General features: G+C 39.0%; 1 protein-coding gene across 3 annotated transcripts in view; it reads right to left on the bottom strand.

The window, feature by feature from the left end:
* The window catches only part of CDK19 (cyclin dependent kinase 19), a 142,731-nt gene extending 135,195 nt beyond the window's left edge, over positions 1 to 7,536 (bottom strand). The window contains exon 1 of one of the 3 annotated variants that reach the window (XM_045843005.1): positions 7,161 to 7,536. In XM_045843005.1, coding sequence (XP_045698961.1) covers positions 7,161 to 7,288 — 128 coding nt within the window. In that variant the 5' untranslated portion in view covers positions 7,289 to 7,536. The remainder of the gene's footprint in view (positions 1 to 7,160) is intronic. The other 2 variants (XM_045843007.1, XM_045843008.1) reach the window with 2 other exon arrangements.
* Between the last annotated feature and the right edge of the window lie 16,670 nt (positions 7,537 to 24,206).

Here is a 24,206-nt window from a genome sequence, read left to right on the forward strand (position 1 = left end):
ACAAGGGTAGCTGGCCTATTTGGTAATAAAATCCACCTCCTAATCACATTCAGCTTGGTAATTGAGATCATCAACCACAAAGTGTCATCGAAATAATATTTTTAAATACAAAATACACAACAGGTTTAAAGCCTCTATAAAGAAGATGTGTTTTTCCTTTAGAAAGACTTTATATATTAGAAATTAAGAACATTTTTAAATAACAGCAATTATTTAAGGACTTTTGCAGGTTTTTATTTCTCTTTAGTCCATCACTGACTTCTGGATAAGAACTCAAATCCTTAATAAAAACTACTGCTGCATACTTGTATCCTGAATTACATCCTGTCGTCTCTCTTGAGACTCTCTTTTATCCTGCATAATGCGTGCTCAAAACAGCTATTACAGGAACTGTTGGACTATCAGCTATTTATAAGTGGTCAAAAATCTTTCAATAGCTTTGTTGGCTACCTCTTTATGGTTCTAGTTCGAAAAAACTACCTGTTTTTAAAGACATAGTCATGCTAGTTCTTCAAAATATTCAAATGCTCTCTGAAAAATAAGTGTCTTGTTCCTTTGTGTTGGAATCCAAAAGCAACACTAACATTACACAGTCACAACATTACAAGATAAGGAACAAGTTGATCTTTAAAAACACCTTAGCCAAATATTCTGACTCTAATTGTTTAACCACCAAGAAAATTTCAAATTCTAATGGATTGTCTAAGTCTTCTACATTGATACTTAACCTTCACTGCACTACTGGAGCATTTTTCAAAACCAAAACACAATTTAACATCACATATTAATTTTTTAATCTAGCACATCCAGTTCAAAAATATACTACATTAAAGTAAAAATTCTTAATTCATCAAAAACCTTCCCATAAGTCTGTCTCCTTTTTTCCTACATAAAACTCAGAGACATGCCTTCCTCATGCTGCTGTATCAGTAATGTGCACTTCCTATTGCAAACTAATGATTATAGCTCATTCTTAAGTATTAAAAATTATTTTTAAAGCTGTAATATTTCTCTTCCTTATTCTCAGTCTTCCTTATTCCCTCTCTAGTCTTTAGAAATTTATATTTCATACAGCACCATATTGACAAATCATTTGAGCCATTACTTCCAAAGATTAGCAGCTTCTAGGAATTTAACTCACAGCTATATTGCACCTACTAGGATATTCACTGCAGTGCCAGTACTAGCAAAAGACTGGAGATGGCCTAAATGTCCATCAAGAGGGATAAATAAATTCAATGGAATACAATGAAATGATTAAAAGGGGCTAGGCATCTCAGTACATAAGATATGTAATAATCTTCAAGTTATATTTAAGGTTAAAAAATATAGAGAAAAAAGTGTACTACCATTTATCATTAAACACACAACCCCCAAGAAAATTTCTCCAAGAAGGAAACCAAGAATAGTTGCTTCTAGAAAGGGAAAAAGGTGGCAAAGGGAAGGCTGACATTGTATTATACATCTTTTTATGCACATACACTTAGTAAACACACATTCCTTTTTTGTTTTTTTTGTTTTTTTACGAAATACTTTTTTGAAAAAGTAATCAAATATCCTTGCTTCCATTCACAAATTGAGTTTTTCAGTTCTAATACTGGTTTGCTTTAGCAAACTATTTCATCCTCAAAATTTCACCTTTAACTTAAAAGAAAAGACATGAGCATCTTTCCTATTTGTCCACACTGTCATTCATACATTTTTATTAAAAGGTCAATTCATGAATTTGAGAATTATGTGCTGCTAAACCACTCATTCCAAAAACTCTAAACCTGTGCAGTCCGATATTACGGCACTAGCCAGTTCCTCAGGCACACTAAGTTTCTTGAGGCACATATGGCTAGAGGCTACCTCCCTGGACAGAACAATGTTTTTCATCATTGAGGAATTCACTGGACATCACTGCTCTAGTCTAAGGGTGGGCACACTACAGCCCACCACCTGTTCTTGTAAATAAAGTACTATTCACAAAACACGGCCATTCTAATGTATTTGTTTACACATTATCTGTGGATACTCTGGCACTGCGAAAGCAGATTCAAGTAATGTCAACCTAGGCGGTATGGCCCACAAAGCCTAAAATACATAGTATCTGTCTCTTTACAGAAAGAGTTGGTCAACAAGTGCTTGATTTCATTGAAAAGAACATTATTTCCCTTGGGCCTCAAAAATAAAGTTTTGAAGGCTTGCACTGCATAAATGAAGAACCAATTAAACATAAACCAATGTCTACTTGATTTGCTAAGTGCTGAACATACTTAATTTTTTAACATATACCCATGATATCAAAAAAAGTCCTTAAATGTTTGAATGTTGGCCTGAAAGACAAAAAAACACTTCATAATTCAAAAAATTCACCTATATTCTTCACCAATCTATAAGAAGAAATGTTTCAACTGTCTTGAAAAGCACATTTGTTAGAAAAAAATTACACTAGACCTAGTTAGAGCTATAGAAATATTTACATTTAACCACTTACCTTACGAAACATCATTGTATTTCAGGCTTTCAAAAACAATTACTAAAAATATCAGTGAAGCACATTTACCAAGTTCAGACACTTTTTTAATGAAATAAAAATTTTGAGTGTGTATTATATGCCCAACCCTGTACAAGGCACAAGAAATAGAATGATGATCACACATTCGTAGCTAATAGTTTAAGGGGCAGATTAATATCACTGTAAGTGATATTAAAAAGAACACAAAACAACAAAGGGGCAGAAGCACAGCTAATGAGTATACTGGGTAAATAAGGGAAGACTTCTAGAAACAAAACTACCTGAACTGGGTATCAAAATACATGCAGAAGTTTGCCAGGTCTATAGGGGTGAGAGGTGGAAAAGGAGAGGAACGGCAGAGCAACACCATTCTAATTTGAAGGCAGAAAAAAGAAAATTAGACATGAAAAGAACTTAGCAAGTCCTAAAAAATGAGGTCAGTGCTATGAAGCATATGGCTTGAACACACGGAAAGAAGGTAGTTGGTGGCAAAAGGCTGTGAAGACCAACGACTTGAGGAGCTGAATGCCATGATGTCTAGATGCCAAACCAAGGAATTAAGATCAGACGTGACATGAGCCAAACAGAATGGACAATTTTCCCAGTAAGAGAGATGACGTGATTGATTTATTTTGTAGGAAAATAACACTGGCAGCAACTTTGCCCTGGGACGGCAGGGAGGGAAGACTGAGATCAATCAGCTACTGTGCAAATCAGAAGATGGCTATAATGGCAGTGAAGATGGAGAGAAACCAGGTAAAGAGAGCAGCTACATGTGGTAGAATCCATAGGCTTGCATGCCTACTTATTTAAAATGTCCTTCCTATGTGATTATCTTCCCTTTTCCATATTTTTTGGTACAGATCTATTCTTTGCATGGAAAAAACCTATACAGTAAGACTGTCCAAACTGAAGGCCTTTTGTTTTCCTTCCATGGTATTAGCATGGAAAAGACATTAGAAATACATAACTCAGCATTAGATCTGGATTTCAGGCTTGTCTTTGCTGTGAGACTGTGGGCATGACAATTAACTTCTAAAGCAGGGCATCAAACTCATTTTCACAGGGGGCCACATCAGACTCGCAGTTGCCTTCAAAGGGCTGAATGTCATTTTAGGACTGTATACATGTAACTACTCCTTAACTAGGGGCAAGGAGCTCAGTGCTGCTGCCAGGTAGAAACAAGGTGCCGGGCTGAAAAAACAAGGTAAAGGGCCGAATTCGGCACATGGGCCTTGTGTTTGCCACCTGTGTTCTAAAGGCTCTGGTTTTCTCATTTGTAAAAAAAAGAGGAATTAGGACTATTTGACCGAATACCCTTGAAAGTTCTAAAAAGCTATGATCATACTGATATTTTAATCTTTAGGAGTCTCCAAAAAAGATGCAAATACAAGCATCTCTTTATTTAATTACCAATCAAATGTGAAAAATCCATCAAAAACTGACAAACACTATTGTATCTATTATTTACCTACTACATTTGTGAAAGATTTCATGATATACATTAGGACATATAGCCACCTACTCATCCGAAACCCTAAGGCAAAACTGAAACTCTGACTTCTCTGTCAGCCATTTCACTTTCAATTACTAAGTAGCTTTCAAAATCATCTCCAAAAAGGAGCATTCTTATATTGGAATGGTTCAAAAGACTAAATGAATGTCTGCAAAGTTGAATAGTAGTATTGTTGGGTACAAGTTTTCAGACATAACACTAGCCTATGGAATCATGTTTGTCTGAATCTTGTACTGACAAAGAACTTTTTGACAATATTCCTTTATTAATCAAAACAAAAAAATGTTTCAAACTTCAGAAATAATGTCTTGAGATTTGTAACCATAAACTGGTATTTGTGACTTTTTACTAACGTTAAAAGAAAAACTGTATTACGAATTCTTCTCATACTAAAAAGTCTAGAAATAGTCTAAACTTGTTTATCTTCAAAAGTAACTTCAGCCTGATTTTTTTAAAGGATAGTTGGGTCAAGACTCTTCCTTCCTAACAAAAAAATGAAACAACATTTAAAGGTAAAAGAACCAGATGTTTAAGTCTTGCATTTTCCAGTATGTTCTTATTTTATGTTGTATAATTAATGTAGCCTAAGTTAGTTATATATTTCAAAGGAAATGACAGCCTAAAGTTTTGTAAATTATAAATAAAACTAAAGTAGAGGGTTTTCTAATGATGTTTTATGTTACATTACTTCTTCCAGTATTTGTTCTAAAAACCTGAACAATTTCTTGGTTATGTGGTACCCTACACTACACATACATTGGAACAATTTCCCTTCAAGGTACCCTTGTGATTTTTCTTGCTCCTTAAAATAGAGTTATACATTTTTCTGAGTTAACCAAAATAAATTTCAGAAAGAGCTAAGCTGTAATTTACCATGATCAGAGTGTAAAATCCTTTATTATGCAAATCAGTGTAACAGTTTAGAACCATCTCTAAACATTTTTTTCTTTCAAATTGCTGTTATCAATGAACATCAAACTAATCCTGCTACAAGTCACAAGAGATGTAGGTGTTTAGTCTTAAATCTCAACTAGACCCTTGGTGCAAAATTTTTAAAAAAAAACCTTTACTTTGATTTATCGTGTAATATAGTGATTGAAAACTAATGCTTTCAGATCCTAAAAGTTTTCTTTAAAGCATAATATTTTGAATACACACAAACTTAACTAGAGAATTTTTCTTAATTCTAGTCAAACAAATTTCACTCAAGAAGGAAGTGTATTCGGATCAGAACCTTTATTACAGGGGAAAATATTTTAAAAGAATAGAAGTAGGGATTAAATTATCTGGTTTTCGTTGCAGCCCATGCTATTCAAATACAATTCAGGAGCAGAATTTTTAACTTTTCTCAAAAGTTGCCTATTTTACAAAAAAAATCAAAATACATTCAAATTCCAGATCAGGTACGTATATTAGCATGAGTACAAAGTTAGCACGAAGAGTATGAAAAAAACAGCATATCTGATTTGTTTTGTAGAGCCAATGTCCAATTAAGAAAATTAGATGTGCTTTCCCCAAATTTAGATGATTAAGAGCACAGGAACACCAGTATAACGAGTGGATAATCCGAAAACAAAATATTGTCACAACTTAATCACAGTACCTCACATTCCAAAATATTCATTCAAGAACACTTGACAATTAACTAAAAGAATTTCTAAAAGGTTTAATAAGAAGTGAATACTATGGGACTCGCTCAGCTACAACAAAAGAAAATTGTATTCACAATTGTATCTTGTAATTTTCACGTTTTACGATAAAGCAACTTATAAAGTGTGCTTTTTAATTTCCTGTATGAAATCAGCACACATACACAGTACCTACTTTGGTCCCGGAGTTTGTAAGTCAACCATATCAATTACAACAGGATGCTCAGAACGATAAGCAGAACTTCAAACTTACTAATGTCATTGTGACTGACATTGTTTACTCACAAAGGTTCGGCTAAGATCCTAAAAACGATTTGCTATATAGTTTGACCAGCTTTAAAGTCTAAGGGGGATAGGTACATGTTCCTAGGAGCCCTCTCTCTGGGGGAGGGGAATTCCTGCCAGGATGGGCAACGATGAGACGATTGGCTTAAACCTACCCCTCGCAGGCAGGGAGCTGATTCCACCTGTCCTGCAGTGCAAGCCTGTAAACCCTCCGGGACCACGGAGCGGTGTTCTCAATATATTATTCAGCTAGCCTTCTCCTAGCAGAACAATCGGTAAGGGCTTCCTAATAGGCCTCCTTAGGGGTTCCTCGGGTTCTCCCTGAACAACCAGGAAAACAAAGGTTCGGGCCCAGATCTGTATCATTCCGCATTCCGTTCTGGATAAACTAAGCGCTCGATAAACCCCAGCACACAGTCATTAGGCGGAGAATGGAGTGGAGGACTTAAGAATACTCAATGTTGAGGAAAATGAGTTACCAGAGAACTAGACGAACTCTTACATTCTGTGGGCAAAATGTTAATCTCTCAGGCGGTCCTATATTCGAAGGAAGACGTGGAACTCAGATTGTGAGAAATCGAGATCAGGGGAGGAGTCAAGAAATCGCCGGGTACACGAAAGGGACGGATGAGACTGCTCAGAGGGACAAATGAGCAGACAGGTCCCAAGGGCGGAGGTTCCCAGAGGGTCACACCCGTGAGGCTGTCTGAGACGCCAGAGCTCAGCGGTCTGACGGGCTCCTCCGAGAGGTTTCAAACCGCCGCCCCCGGCAGGAGCTCAGCCGATTGGAAGTTCCACAACGACCGTCACAAGCCCAGGGCCAGAGGGACAACTCCTCCGCGGAGCTCTCCCAGCCCTCCGCGTCTCCCCAGGAGACAGACCCCACAACTCTACTTCCAACCAAGGTCCCAACTCGCGTCCCGCCGCCAGCTTCATGCAGGCGGAGAGCTTCCTCTGGGACTGGACCGACGCCCCCGACTAAGGTGCGCGGCTAGAGTTCCAGGGGCGCGACGGGGCCGCGCTGGGGACGGGCAGAACCCGCGTCCCTAAGAGTCCGCTCCGGGACGAGGCGCTCCCGGATGAGGCGCTGCGACCACCTCCGCCTCGCCCCCCGGGCACGGCCCGGCCGGGCTCCGACCCACCCATCCCGCGCGCGGTGGCGGGCAGGGCGAGGACCCGAGCAAGCCTACTCCCCCGCCCCTGCTCTTACCCATCTTTCCGCCTCGCCTTGTAGACGTGCCCGTAGGTGCCGCGTCCCACTTTGCACCCTTCGTACTCAAACAAATCCTCCACCCGCTCCCGCTCCGCCGCCAGCTTCGCCTTGAAATCATAATCCATTGTCTGCTTCCCCCATAGAGGCACCGGGACGCGGGGGCCGCCGCTCAGTCCCTCCTCCTCCCCCCAGCGACCGCCGCTCCACTTCTCCAACAGCCGCTGGTCGGGCACGCGCGCGCGCGCCGCCCGCTGCCTCGCGGTCTGCCTTCAGCAAGGGACTCCTCGGCGGTCGCTGCAGCCACCTCCTCCACCTCCTCCTCCTCTCCTCCGCGGCGGGGACGGCAGCAGATCCCGCAGACAACCCCAGTCCCGCCTCCCCCCTTCATTTCCTTGTTTTGGAACCTGGTGGGCCGCACCACGGCTTCCTCGAGCTCATTAACGAACCAGTCCTCCCGCCCAGAGGTCGCGAAGGTTCTTGGTAAATGTAGTTCTAGCGGCCCCAGGAGCACCTTAGTTTCACTAGGAGAAGAAATACAGCTCCCAGGTTGCATTGAGTTGCTACAGCCTCGCCCCTAACAAAGCATGCACGCTTGCGCGCTGGGACCGTCCCGCCCCCTCAGGTAATGCTGGACTACCAGTTCCTGTGAAGGTAGAAAGCGCAAAGTTGCAGTTCTTTCTGCGAGTCCTGGGAGCTGGTGAAAAGAAAGCCCTTGTTTTAGTTATGAGGAAGGGACTTCACTATAACTGTCCACGGGCGATGATTTAACAAACGCCTTGTTCTAGAGTTTGTGCCAGTGGTTTGAGAGGCGAGGGCTACGGTTTGAGAAGCGAGGACTGTGGTTAGGACAGTTGTACTGCAGATTGTTTTTTGCGGCAATTGGTCCGCCTGCTGCCCCGCCCCATGTCCAACCGTTCATTGGCGGAGACTAGAGAATGACGTTCTCGTTGGTGCGTGGGTATCCCCAGGCTTTGGCTTCTTTCCCGCTCTTGATTGGTAATTGAATTTGCTGAGTTCTTTCTGATAGGTTAATCTTTTTTCTTGACGATGCAAAAACCGCGTTTCAAAAACTGAACATTCAGCTGTTTCCTAGTTCTAACGTCGGTCTGAGACGAACGTGTAACTTCTGAGCCCTAGCAGCCAATCATCCTTTTCCTGGCCTTCTAGTCATAGTCTCAGCATTTGAGGTCTCCATAGCTTGGGCCATCTGTCTGAGGACAATTAAAGAGCTTGGAGGATGCAGTGTTTAAAAACAAAAAAACTTGACTTGGATTGTAAAGTTTTTCTACGGTGTATGCATAGTGGTGGCGTTTTCCTAGAATGTTTAAGAAAGGCTCTTTCATCAAGGTGAACACCGATTCCTTTCATTATCTTGTGCATAACATGTCAGGTGCTTGGGATATAGTCTTAAACAAGATTGCTGCTAGGATGGGACTTATATACTACATTCAGTGAAAACACAGAGGAGGGAATGGTCGAGTCTACTTGAAGTGGTAAGGAAAGCAAACAGTGACCTGCTTGCTAGCTTCTGTAAAAAGACCTGGACAACTGTGTGTGTGTGTGTGGCGGGGGGCGGGGGGGGGGGGGGGAGAAGGATGGTTTATCCACCACAACAGTAGGTTCCCTGTGAAACTTCCTCGGTTCTTGAAGTAAATCAACAAATATCTCAGTTTCTCTTATTTCCAGGCACTATGATAAATGCTGGAGATACGAGATGAAAATTTATCTTTTTCTGTCAAGGAACTAAAACCTATTGAAGAAGTAAACATGCCAACAAAAATAAGCTGAGGGTACAATGACAACGATAGATGTAGTAGGACTACTTCAGGACTCTGGGTAGGCTTCACAAAGAATGTAGGTTTGAGCCAAAATGTAAAGAACCTATTTGGAGGCCAAGTTGGGAACTAGGGAGCAAAGAATCATTTCAGGCCTAACTGGCGTGTATGTATACCATGAAAGAACAGGATATATACTGAGAAATACAACCGGCTTGAACATTGTAGATTAAGGCAAGGGAGGGGGATGGCTAAGAAGAGACTGGACAGACAACCAGAGATCAAATTATGAAGATAGGTAGATAGAAAGATATCAAGCAGAAGTTTTAGATTTCATCATTCTGTAGGCAACAGGAAGCCACTGAAGACTTTTGAGCTAAGGAGTAGTAAGTGTTGTGTATTCAAAAAATCCTTCTGACAACAGTGTCAGGGATAGATTGGAGGAAGGTAAGAACAGTAGAAAAGCTATTGCATTAATGCTTGTAAAATACTAGAATCTGAAACATGGAGTGGCAGTGCTGATTATGAAAAAAAGGCAGATACCAGAATTATTTATGAATCAAATTCAGCAAGATCAGGTGATTAATAAAATATGGGGGATTAAGGGGAAGAGAGTAATCCAAGATGATGTCAAGCATTTTTTACTTTAACATAAAATAGGAAACAAAGGAATAGGAGCAATTTTTGAATGAAAGATGATGAGTTTGCTTGGGAAATGTTGAAATTGAAATGCCTGTAGAGCATTAAGAGAAACAACAATTAAGCAGGTGAATATTTTTACCTAATAATAGAAAATACAGCCTAAATGTATAGATTTGTAAATCATCAGTTTATAATGGTGGGGTGTAGAGATTATTTTTTGGTTGGTTGGTATTTTTAAATAGAAGCTTTGCATTCTTTATATCCTCAAAATATCCCTGTAAAATCTGCTGTATTATTCCTATTTTACCTTGTAACAAACTGAAACAACCAGTACATTGTAGAGCCAGGTCTTAATGAATATGTACTTGGAATATGTACTTGGAAAGTAGACAAATATATTAGTGAAAGATCAAATATAGATTATTAAAAGTTTACATTTTTTATTAATTTGACCACACCCTGTGTTATCAGAGATATGGGAAACAGACACTCTCCTACATTGCTCATGGAAGTATATATTTGAAAAACATGCACCAATGTACATATTACATTTTGATCTTAGCAACATCTATCAAAATTACATAGTACTATCCTACAATTATATTCCTGGTGGTGGAAGCTGCAATGTTGCCTCCCAGAACCCCTTTCAGGACTGAAGGATGTATACCCGCAAGCTGCTGGGAGTGTTGCTACAGACAACCTCAACCTGTCAGGCCCCTTCAGGAACTGCTTTGGCTGAAGAGCCACTTCACCTAGGTGATGCCATTTCCTATGGCAGCAATTTTCAACCTTTATCATCTCCTGGTGAAGATGATAATCTAATAAACTAATTACTAAAATCTAATAAATTATCTAATAATCTAATAAACAAATTACTAATTACTAATTACATAAACTAATTACTAAAATTCTGCAGCACACCAAAAAAATATATTTTTTGCCAATCTGACCAAAAATAGGTATAATTTTGGTTCATTCATACCAGACAGCTAATGTTGTGTTGGTTGTTGTCATTTTTTATTTGACAATCTAAGGGAAAAGAGGTCATTGCCCCCTAACTAAATAGGTTTTGCTTGTTTTAAAAACTCTTGCAGCACACTGGTTGAAAGTCGCTGTCCTAGATTCAGTGACTGCTTAATGCAGGGATATAAAGGTCTCACTTCAGGAAAAGTCTAATGGGTCAACCTATCTTCAGAATTCCCTGTGGGGTTGACTGAGACCATCACCGAGTATGCATTGCAGACCACCTTCTCAATCCCCCCCATTCTGCTTTCTTCCTTTCCCCTTCAGAGGTATTGATCTCAGTTTATTAACACTGTAATAAAGTGACTACATGTTAATCTCTATCTCAGGATTTGCTTCCTCAGAAGCCCAATGTGTAATATTCCCCACATGTGCAAGATGATATAATTAAAGGTTATTCACTGAGCATTGTTTCTAATAGGAAAGGACTGGAAACAACAGAAAAGTTCATTGCAGGGGGACTCAATACATATATTATGGCACATCCATGAATGAGTTATTATTCAGCCATACAAATAATATGAAGCCTGTAAAATATGATTCTCAGGCATCCTTCCTTCAGGGAGGCTCCAGCTGCTAAGCTCTGGATCTATCACTGTATTTGCAATGAGGCCACACTCCACATGGGCTGCTCCCAGCCTGTGATTCAGCATGGCAGGATATTAAGGCAAATCCATTCCTGCCAAGTGTAGGGTTCCTCTGATAGGTGACTTTGGCTTAAGGACTCCTCAAGCTCAAGGTGACCTGAAACTTTCTTAGAACTAAGTTGCAGCCTGAGTCATTACCTACCCAACCCTCCTCCCTGTCTTCTCTCCTTTAGAGAGGTCAGATCAGCACCATGATCTGATGGCTCCTCCAGCTCCCTCCATTTTCTCCCTCACAGACATTTCCTCCAATAAATCTTCATGTCTAATCCCATCTTGGCATTTGCTTTTCAATGAGGAAATTGTTTAAGTGCTGATGTGAAAAGACTTCCAAGATATACATATTATCCTCAATTGAGGACATTGTTTTTCATTGCTTTTAGAGAGGTAAGAAGAGAGAGAGAGAAACATCAGTCAGTTGCCTGCCATGCATGCCCAGAGGTCCAAGCCCCCAGACCAGCAATTGGCTGTGCCCAGCCTGGGGATCAAACCCGCAGCCTAGGTCTATGCCCTGACCAGAAATGGAACCTACAATATTTCCCCATTGGAGGTTGTTCCAACCAACTGAGCCACACTGGCCAGGACCAAGATATATTTTTAAGAGAAAAAAAAAAAGCAAGAATCAAAAGAATATGCTAACATTTTTTAAAATTTATTTTTAGGGAGGGAGAAAGAGAGAGAGAGAGAGAGAAACAATGTGCGGTTGCTGGGGGCTGTGGCCTGAAACCCAGGCATGTGCCCTGACTGGGAATCAAACCTGCGATGCTTTGGTTCACAGCCCGCACTCAATCCACTGAGCTACGCCAGCCAGGGCTGCTAACATTTTTATAGAAAGGAAAAATACGTATTTGCTTGTATATGCATATACTTATCTCTAAAAACAGCACAAGAAACTGTTTGCTCAGAGAAGAGAAATAGTGTTTGCAAATCAGGGTAGGAGGGAGAACTCATACTGTATACCTTTTTGAATTTTGATTCATTAAATGTTGTCTTTTTAAAAGGTAAACAAATAAAATTTAAATAAAAAACATAGCAGCTTGCCTAAGAAAAGAAAGAGAAAGATAGGGTTGTAGCTGTCATAATCAAGAGAGGTTTAGACTTCTGGCCAAGATGGAGGCATAGGTAGATAAGCTTTGCCTTCTCACACAACCAAAACAAGGACAACAACAAATTTAAAAACAAAAAATAACCAGAACTGCCATAATATCAAACTGTATGGAAGTGACAACCAAGGAGTTAAAGAAGAAACATTCACCCAGACTGGTGGGAGAGGCAGAAATGGGTACCTGGGGCAGAGAGGACACATAGCAAAGCAGTGGCTGGAGAACTGGGCAGTCCCACATTTGCATGCAGATAAACTGGGAGGAACAACTAGGGACCAATACACACCTTGTAACCCAGGGTTCCAGAATGGGAAAAGAAAGCCTCAAAACCTCTGACTGTAAAAACTTGTGTGGGTTGCAGCAGCGGGAGAAACTCCCAGCCTCACAAGAGAGTTCATTGAAGAGACCCACAGGGTTCTAGAATGTACACAAACCCACCCACCAGGAATCAGCACCAGAAGTGTCCATTTTGTTTGTGGTAATCAGGGAAATTGACTGAATGAGGATGAGAGCCAAGCAAGAGTGACATTGTTCCCTCTCTGACCCCACCCCTCATACAGCTCCACAATGCAAAGCTGTGGGTTGTTCTGCCCTGGCAAATACTGAGGTCTCCACCCCTTACAACAAATACCTGTGTAAAAATAAAGAAATATGGCCCCAATGAAAGAACAGATTAAAATTCCAAAAATAGAACTCAGTGATGAAGAAATAGCTAACCTATCAGATGCAGAGTTCAAAACACTGGTAATCAGGATGCTCACAGAAACAGTTGCATGTGGTCACAAAACAGAGGAAAAAGTGAAGGCTATGCAAAGTGAAGTAAAGAAAAATACACATGGAACTAACAATAAAGAGAAGGAAACCAGGACTCAAATCAATGATTTGGAGCAAAAGGAAGAAAGAAACATTCAACTGGAACAGAATGAAGAAACAAGAATTAAAAAAAAAAATAAGGAGAGCCTTAGGAGCCTCTGGGACAACTTTAACCATTTCAAAATCTGAATCATAGGGGTACCAGCAAGAGAAGAGGAATAGCAAGAAATTGAAAACTTATTTGAAAAAATAATGAAGGTGAACATCCCCAGTCTGGCAAAGGAAATATACTTTCAGGAGGTCTGGGAAACTTAGAGAGTCCCAAAGAAGTTGAACTCAAGAAAGCACACACCAAGGCACATCATAATCACATTACCCAAGATTAAAGAGAAGGAGAGAATCTTAAAAGCAGCAAAAGAAAAGGAGACATTTACCTACAAAGGAGTTCCCATAAGACTATCAGCTGATTTCTCAGAAGAAACCTTGCAGGCAAGAATGGACTGGAAAGAAGTATTCAGTCATGAAAGGTAAGGATCTACATCCGAGATTGCTCTATCCAGCAAAGCTATCATTTAAAATGGAAGGGCAGATAAAGTGCTTCCCAGATAAGGTCAAATTAAAGGAGTTCATCATCACCAAGCCCTTGTTATATGAAATGTTAAAGGGATTTATCTAAGAAAAAGAAGATGATCAAAACAAATGACAACAAACTCACAACCATCAACAACTGAACCTAAAACAAAAAAATGAACTAAGCAAACAACTAGAACAGGAATGAATTCACAGAAATGGAGATCACATGGAGGTTTATCAGCGGGGAGGGGAATGGGGAGAGGAGAGGTTAAGGGAAAAGATACAGGAAATAAGAAGCATAAATGGTAGGTTCAAAAAAGACAGGGGTGGTTAAGACTAGTATAGGAGATGGAGAAGCCAAAAGACTTGTATATACAACTCATAGACATGAACTAAGATGGGGGAATGCTGGTGGGAGGGGGGTGCAGGACAGAGGGGAGTAAAGGGGAGGAAAAAAGTGGACAACTGTAATAGCATAATCAATAAAATATGCTTTAAAAATAAGAGAGGTTTAGAGTTTTGCTTTTTTTCTAATAGGAGAAAGGAGCTTTTTCTATATTGCGGGGGGAAGCTGTGGAAAAAGAAATGGTGAAGCTATAGGAAATATTAGGGCTACAATACTGAACTCTTAGAGGACAAGATCCAAATACAGGTAGTGTCACACAGAAAGTGGTAAATACCTTTTTCAAAGAGTGAGTGAGGAAAGTAAGATTGAGTCCACATGAGGAAAAGGTGATTAAAATGCTAAGAGATTCCTAACCTTATTATAATAAAATAACTTTGATATATGATGTGAGGAGCGTAATCAAATGCAGAAAAGAAAAGCAGTGAGAGTAAGAACAAAGGAATTGAAGAAGGAATAAATGATGGTTTGGGTATGGTTTTTTGGCAAGTAAGTGGAGTGATAATGAGAGGTAACTTTTACTGAATTGTAGGTATTGTGTATGAGTAAGCTGATATGCTCCTTACAACCATGCTATAAGAAAAGTATGTATTATCTCCATTTTACACATAAGAGAATTGAGACTTTAGGAGGATAATTTACATAGTGTTAATACCAGGTCTCTAAGACAATAGAGGCCAATGACTGGACTCCCAAGAATGGATAGTGCCATTAATCAGATCAATGATCTCAGTGAGACATTCCACCTTTGTGGTAAACTCTACTTTGTATATGTTTAAAACTTTACTGCTTTCTGTTCCTTCATAATTGTTCATATTAGTTATTAGTTCCCATTTCTCAGTTCATGGAAGAGTCACAGCACTCATGAAATACAATGTATAGTTGCCACTGCCATTGAGATGATCATTGTCCCTGTGTGTAATAGATCTTCCTTACCTTTGCTCTCTCTTTGCACTCAACCAGCAGCAGTTCTCGGGCCATCAGATTACAGAGTATTAACGGCCATGTAAAGTCCTGTTACTGTTCTGGGAGGCATATTCAGACTACTTAAGCAGTGATTAAAAGTCTGAGAACAAATCTCCTTTGAATAAGAATGGCCTAAGCTCCAAGGCCATTGGGAAAACAGATTCTGGTCTCTTCATTACAGTCAATATCAGGAAACCTGAGGAAGAAGTATGGGACGTAATGGGATGGAGAATTAGACCTCTCCCTACTGGGATGAGAATGAAGGCCAGACTAAGGGAGGAATGCCCATCTTCTTCTGAAAGGGTATAGGAACAGCTTGATGACTGTCAGTTTCCTAGAGCTTTTACAAAATATTGACACAGACTGGTTGGTTTAAAACCACCAAATATATTCTATCACAGTTCTGGAGGCCAGGAGTCTGAAATCAAGAATAGGCAAGGTTTATAATCAAAATCAGAGCAGAACTAAATCACATGGATACTAAACAAACAAACAAACAAACAAAAAACAATTCAATCAATGAATCCAGGAGCTGGTTCTTTGAATAGGTAAGCAAAATTGACAAACCCTTAATAAGACTCATCAAAAGTGGGAAGAGGGGAGAACCCAAATAAATAAAATCAGAAATGAAAGAGAAGTTACAACTGATACCACAGAAATACAAAGGATTGTAAGAATTTACTATGAACAACTATACGCCAAAAAAATTGGACAACCTGAGTGAATTGCACAAATTTTTAGAAACATATAATCTCCCAAAGCTGAATTAAGAGGAAGCAGAAAACCTAAATGGACACATTATAGCTAGTAAAATTTAAATAGTAATCAACTCCCGGCACACAAAAGCCCTAAACTGAATGGCTTCAGAGGCAAATTTTACTAAAGATTTAAAGAAGAACTAACTCCCATCCTTCTCAAATGCCAAAAATTTCAAGGAGAAGGAAGACTCCCAAGCTCTTTTTATGAGGCCAATATTCTCATTCCAAAACCAGGTAAAGACATAACAAAGAAAGAAATATTGACCTGTTCATCAGGCCAATATCTCTGATGAACACAGATGCTAATATCCTCAATGAAATATTGGCAACCCAGATCCAGCAATACACTAAAAAGATCATACACCATGATGAAGTGGGATTCATCCCAGGGATGCAAGGATGGTACAATACTCGCAAAGCAATAAAAGTTGTAGGAGACCATTCTGCATGGCATGGGCCCAGCTCCCACTTGGAGATGCACAAGGCCCATTCCCATGGATAGGTTCTCCTATGGGGAATCAGGTCTGCAATGTGCGTAGGCCACTTTGAGTCTTGCTCTTGCTAAAAAACTCCCTCACCCTGAACTGAGGACATTTACTGCAAAGTAACTTCCTAAAATCCATGCTAAACCTTCCAAGGATGAGTGTAACAGGTTCAACTACTTTTCCCTTTTCATTTGCAAGTACCCTCCTTCTGTGATGTGTTTAGCAGCATCGACTCCTTTGTTTTCTGTAAAAGGTAGCCACCTAAAGCAAACCTGTGCATAGTAAATGAGGACTATCATGTAATGTGCGAGAAACCCAATAAAGGCTGGTCATGGCAAGGGCCACAGCTTTTGCTCGCCTTGAGAGAAAAGCCATGCTGTCCCTTTTCCTCCACAGTACTCCGTGTGAATGTCTCTCCCCCATCCACAATGTCATGGACCCCATGAGCTGGGGTCCGCATCAAAAAGTAAGACACAACATAAACAAAATGAAGGATAAAAATCACATGGTCATATTAATAGATGCTGAAAAAAGCATTTGATAAAATGCTTTTATCATTTATGATAAAAAATATTCAGCACAGTGGGAATAGAGGGAGCATAGCTCAACATAATAAAGGCTACATATGAGAAACCTACAGCCATCATAATACTCAAGGGGCAAAAACTAAAAGCTTTCCCCTTAAGATCAGGAACAAGACAAGGCTCTCTGCTTTCACCACTTTTATTCAACAGAGCACTGGAAGTTCTAGCCACAGGGATCAGGCAAGAAAAAGAAATAAAGGCATCCAAATTGGAAAGGAGGAAGTCAAACCATCATTATTCACAGATGACATGATAGTGTACAAAGAAAACCCTATAGCCTCCACCAAAAAACTACTTGATCTAAGAAGTGAATTTGATAAAATGCCAGGATATAAAGTCAATATTCAGAAATCGAGGGCATTTTTGTACACCAACAAAGAAATATCAAAAACATGAACTAGGAAAAATCCCATTTACTATAGCAATAAGAAAAATAAAGTACCTAGGAATAAACTTAACCAGGTAATAAACTTAAGGAGGTAAAAGACTTGTACTCAGAAAACTATAGAACACCAAATAAAGAAATTAAGGAAGATACAAATAAATGGAAGCATGTACCATGTTCAAAGATTGGAAAAAATAACATCATTAAAATGTCCATACTACCCAAAATAATCTACAGATTCAATGCAATTCCTATTACAATACCAACAGCATATTTCACAGATTTAGAACAAATATTTCAAAAATGTATATGGAACCAAAAAGACCCTGAATAGCCTCAGCAATCTTGAGAAAGAATAACAAAGTAGGAGGGATCACAATACCTGATATCAAACTATACTCAAGGCCACTAATCAAAACAGTGTGGTACTGGCATAAGAAAAGACACATAGACCAATGGAACAGAATAGAGAGCCCAGAAATAAACCCATGTCTCTCTTATCAATTAATATTTGAAAAAGGGGGCATGAGCATACAATGGAGTAAAAAATAGCCTCTTCAATAAATGATATTGGAAGAACTGGACTGATACATGCAAAAAAAAAAAAAAAGAAAAGAAACTAGACCACCAATTTACACCATACAACAGAATAAACTCAAAATGCATAAAAGATTTAAGTATAAGTTTTTACACCATAAAATTCCTAGAGGAAAACACAGGGAGTAAAATTTCAGATATCCCATGTAACAATATTTTTGCCAATATATCTCCTAGAGCAAGGGAAAGAAAGGAAAAAATAAACAAATGGGACTCCATCAAATTAAAAAGCTTCTGCATGGCTAAAGAAACCATCATCAGAATAAAACGGAAGCAACCATATGAGAGAACATATTTGCCAATGATACATCAGACAAGGGTTTGGTCTCCAAAATATACAAAGAACTTGTGACTCAACACCAGGGAGACAAGCAATCCAATTAAAAAATGGACAAAGGACTTGAATAGACACTTTTCCAAAGAGGACACACAGAGGGCCCATAGACATATGAAAAGATGCTCAACATCACTAGCTATCAGAGAGATGCAAATTAAAACCACAATGAGATACTACCTCACATTGGTCAGAATGGACATCATTAATAAATCAACAAACAACAAGTGCTTCCTAGGATGTGGAGAAAGGGAAACCCTGGTAGGAATGCAGACTGGTGTAGCCACTGTAGAAAACAGTATAGAATTTCCTCAGAAAACTAAAAATGGAACTGCCTTTTGACCCAGAAATTTCAATGCTGGGAATATACCCTAAGAATCCCAAATCACCAATTCAAAAGAACCTATGCACCTCTATGGTCATAGCAGCACTATTTACAATGGCCAAGTGCTGGAAACAGCTTAAGTGCCAATCAGCAAATGAGTGGATAAAAAAAAAGTGACACATTTACACCATGGAATACTACACAGCAGAAAGAAAGAAGGAACTCCTAACTTGTCTGACAGCATGGATGGAACTAGAGAATTTTATGCTAAGTGAAATAAACCAGTCACTAAAAGACAAATATCATCTGATCTCACTTATTAGAGGAACCTAATGAACAAAAATAAACTAATGAGCAAAATTAGAACCAGAGGCATGGAAACATGGAACAGACTTACAGCAACCAGAGGGGAGGGGAGAGAGGGATAATGGTGGAAGAAGAGGAACGGACTAGTCAGAGAACATGTATGAATGATCCATGGACATGGACAACAGTATGGGGATTGACTGTGGGAGTAGGGACTGGGCTGGGAAGAGGAGAGAAAAGGGGGAAAAATTGGGATAACTATAATAGAATAACAATTTAAAAATCTTTTTTAAATGTTTAAAAAGAATAAGCAAGGTTGAGCCAGCCAAGATGGAGGCATAGGTAGACACACCGTGCCTCCATGCACAACCAAAAGAAGGACAACAACAAATTTTAAAACAAAAAACAACCAGAACTGACAGAAAATCAAACTGTATGGAACTCCAACAACCAAGGAGTTAAAGAAGAAACATTAATCCAGACCAGTAGGAGGGGCAGAGACGGGCAGCCAGGCAGAGAACTCCCAGCAAAGCAGCAGCTGGCCAACCTGGAGAAGCGGTGGATTTCAGACTGGTTGCAGATAAATCAGGGAGCAAGAAAGACCTTGGGACTTAGAGTTTCAGTGTAGGGAAATAAAGCCTCAAACCCCCGATTGAAAACACCAGTGGGGGTTGAGGCAGCAGCAGGAGAAACTCCCAGCCTCACAGAAGAGTTCATTTAAGAGAACCACAGGGTCCTAGAACATATGCAAGCCCACCCACCCAGGAATCAGCCCCAGAAGAGCCCAATTTGCTTGTGGGTAGCAGGGGATGTGACTGAAAACCAGCAGAGAGCCAAGCAAGTGGCATTGTTCCCTCTCAGACCCCTCCGCCACATACAGCACCACAAAGCAGCAATGTGAGTTGCCCCACACTGGTGAACACCTAAGGCTCCCCCTCTTACTATGTAACAGGCATGCCAAGACAAAAAAAAAAAATGGCCCAAATGAAAAAACAGATCAACGCACCAGAAAAAAATACAACTAAGGGACGAAGAGATAGCCAGCCTATCAGGTGCACAGTTCAAAACACTGGTATTCAGGATGCTCACAGAATTGGTTGAATATGGTTGCAAATTAGATGAAAAAATGAAGGCTACGCTAAGTGAAATAAAGGAAAATGTACAGGGAACCAACAGTGATGGGAAGGAAACTGTGGCTCAAATCAATGGTGTGGACCAGAAGGAAGAAAGAAACATTCAACCAAAACAAAATGAAGAAACAGTTAAAAAAAAAATGAGGAGAGGCTTAGGAACTTCCAGGCCATCTTAAAACATTCCAACATCTGAATCATAGGGGTGCCAGAAGGAGAAGAGGAAGAGCAAGAAATTGAAAACTTATTTGAACAAATAATGAAGAACTTCCCCAATTGGCAAAGGAAATAGATTTCCAGGAAGTCCAGGAAGTTCAGAGAGTCCCAAAGAAGTTGGACCCAAGGAGGAACACACCAAGGTACATCATAATCACATTAGCCAAGATTAAAGGGAAGGAGAGAATCTTAAAAGCAGCAAGAGGAAAGCAGACAGTTATCTACAAAGGCGTGCCCATAAGACTGTTAGCTGATTTCTAAAAAGAAACCTTGCAGGCAAGAAAGGGCTGGAAAGAAATATTCCAAGTCATGAAAGGCAAGGACCTACATCCAAGATAGCTCTATCCAGCAAAGCTATCATTTAGAATGGAAGGGCAGATAAAGTGCTTCCCAGATAAGGTCAAGTTAAAGGAGTTCATCATCACCAAACTCTTATTATATGAAATGTTAAAGGGACTTATCTAAGAAAAAGAAGATTAAAAACTATGAACAGTAAAATGACAACAAACTCACAGTTATTAACAACCACACCTAAAACAAACTAAGCAAACAACTAGAACAGGATCAGAATCACAGAGATGGAGATCACATGGAGAGTTATCAGTGGGGGAAGGGGAGAGAGGGGGAAAAGGTACAGAGAATAAGTAACATAAATGGTAGGTACAATATAGACGGAGGGGGTTAAGAATAGTGTAGGAAATGTAGAAGCCAAAGAACTTATATGTATGGCCCATGGACATAAACTAAAGGGGGGAAATGTGGGTGGGAGGGGCTATGCAGAGTGAAGGGGAATAAAGGGGGGAAATGGAACAACTGTAATGGCATAATTAATAAAATATATTTTTTAAAAAAGAATAAGCAAGGTTGGTTCCTTTTAGGGACTTGGAGAAACTGTTCCATGCCTCTCTCCTAGCTTCTTGTAGTTGCTGGTAATCATTGACATTCCTTGTCCTGTGACAGCATAATTCCAGTCTTTACCTCTGTCTCCACATGGCCATCTTTCATGTGTCCAGTCCAAAGACCCCTCTTCTTAAAAGATATCAACCGTTTTGGATTTATACCCAACCCTAATCTAGCATAACCTGATTGTAAATTGTATACATCTAGAAAGACCTTATTTCCAAGGAAGATCACACTCCATGTTCCAAGTGTACATGAATTTGGGGGCCACACTATTCAATCCAAGACAGTGCCCAAGCTTTGACTCTGTCACTGAATAATGAATGAGCCATCATGAAAAAGGGAGGAAAATTCTCCTTACCCTTATCCCAGCCACACTCAAATGGGAATGAGAGAGAATCTTTGGCATCCTCAGACTGGGATTTCTTATTTTTTAAAAATGTTTTCATTGCAGCTACATTGAATATTATTTTATATTGCTTTCAGGAATACTACATAGTGGTTAGAAATCATATATTTTAAAAATGGTCCCCCTGATATTTACCGTTCCCACCTGGCACCATACCTAGTTATTACAATATTATTGTCCATATTCCCTATGCTGTACTTAATGTCTCTATGACTATTGTGTAACTACCAATCTGTACTTCTTAATCCCTTCACCTTTTTCACCCAGTCCCCCAACCTCCTCCCCTCTGGCAACCATCAGTGTGTTCTCTACATCTATATGTCTGTTTATTTTATTCTTTGGTCCACACATAGGTAAAATCATATGATATTTGTCTTTCTCTGACTGACTTATTTCACTTAGCATAATACCCACTAGGTCCATCCATACTGTTGGAAAATGGTAAGATTTTCATTTTGTTTATGGCCAAGTAACATTCTATTGTATGTATGTTCCACAGCATTTTATCAACTCATTTATTAATGGGTACTTGGGTTGCTTCCATACTGTGGTCATGGTGAATAATGCAGCAGTGAACATAGGGATGCATATATTCTTTTGAATCAGTGTTTTGGGCTTCTTCAACTCTATACTCAGAAGTGAAATCACTAGGTCATAATGCAATTCCATTTTGAAATTTTTGAGGAACCTCCATACTGTTTTCATAGTGGATGTACTGATCTACATTCCCACCAACAGTATACAAGGGTTCCTTTTCTCCACATCCTCTCCAACACTGGTTTGTTGATTTATTGATGATAGCCATTCTGACAGGTGTGAGGTGATATCTTATTGTGGTTTTAATTTGCATTTCTCTGATGATTAGTCACTTTAAGCTTCTTTTCATATATCTATTGGCCCTCTGTACATCTTCTTTGGAGAAGTGCTTATTCAGATCCTCTGGCTATTTTTTAATTGGATTGTTTGAGTTTTTTTTGGATTTGAGTTGTATAAGTTCTTTATAAATTTTGGATATTAATGCCTTATCAGATGTATCATTGGTGAATATGTTCTCCCATTCAGTGACCTATCTTTTTGTTTTGTTGATGATTTCCTTTGCTGTACAAAAACTTCAGTTTGATGTACCGATAGTCCCATTTGTTTATTTTTTTCTGTTGTTTCCCTTGGTGAAGGAGATACAGCAGGAAAAAAAAATATGTCATTAACAGAAATGTCAGGAATTTTACAATCTATGTTTTCTTCTAGGAGTTTTCTGGTTTTGAATCTTGCATTTAAGTCTTTAATCCATTTTGAATTTATTCTTGTATGCAGTGTGTGAAGGTGGTCTAATTTCTTTTTTTTTTTATGTATCTGTCTAATTTCCTCAATAGCATTTATTGGCTACACTGTTTTTACCCCATTGTATGTTCTTGCCTCTTTTGTCAAATATTAACTGACAATATAGCTGGGGGTCCATTTCTGGGCTCTCTTTTGTTCCATTCATCAATGTGCCTGTTTTTTACCAGTAACATGCTGTTTTGATTACTATAGCACTGTCGTATAGTTTGATATCATGTAGCATGATACTTCCAACTGTGTTTCCTTTTTATCAAAGTTGTTGTGGCTATCTAAGATCTTCTGTGGTTCCATATAAGTTTTTGCATTATTTGTTCTAGTTTTGTGACAGCAACCTTTGGTATTATGAAGGGAATTGAGATGAATATATAGATTGCTTTGGGTTGTATAGGCATTTTAATGGTGTTAATATTTCTTATCCATGAACACAGTATATGCTTCCATTTATTTCTATCTTCTCCAATTTCTTTCCTCAGTGTCTTATAATTTACCAAGTACCAATCTTTTACCTCCTTGGTTAAATTTATACCTAGATATTTTTTTGAGTCAATTGTAAGTGGGATTATTTTCTTACTTTCTCTTTCTGACTGTTCATTATTGGTGTATAAAAATGCAATAAATTTTTTAATATTTATTTTGTATCCTGCTACTTTATTGAATTCATTTATCAATTCTGTAGTTTTTGGTGGAATCTTTAGGGTTCTCTATAAACAGTGTCATGTCATCTGCAAATATAAATGAGACCAGTTTTTACTTCTTTCTTTCCAATTTGGATGCCTTTTATTTCTTCTTCTCTAATTTTTATGGCTAGGACTTCCAATACTATGTTGAATGAGTTGAGTGGATATCTTGTCTTGTTCCTGATCTTAAGGGTAATGCTCTTCATTTTTACCTGCTGAGTATAATGTTAGTTGTTGATTTGGCATATATGTCCTTTTTGTGCTGAGCTATGTTCCCTCTATTCCCTCTTTACTGAGAGTTTTTATCATAAATGGGTGCTGAATTTTGTCAAATGTTTTATTTGCATCTATTGATGTGATGATATGATTTTTTGACCCCTTCCCTGATGATATGATTTTTTATCCTTTATTTTGTTTATGTGGTATATCATGATAATTCATTTGTAAACATTGTTGCCAACCTTGTATCCCTAGACTGAGTCCCACTTGATCATGGTGTATGATCTTTTTCATGTATTTCTGGATTTGGTTTGCTAATATTTTGTTGAGGATTTTAGCATCTGTGTTCATCAGGGATATTGGCCTATAATTTTTTTCTTTGTACTGGCTTTATCTGGTTTTGGCATTAGAGTAATACTAGTCTTGTAAAATGAGCTT

The sequence above is a fragment of the Phyllostomus hastatus genome, unplaced genomic scaffold, assembly GCF_019186645.2.
Source record: "Phyllostomus hastatus isolate PE091 unplaced genomic scaffold, TTU_PhHast_1.1 phas_contig_40, whole genome shotgun sequence".
Lineage (NCBI taxonomy): Eukaryota > Metazoa > Chordata > Mammalia > Chiroptera > Phyllostomidae > Phyllostomus > Phyllostomus hastatus.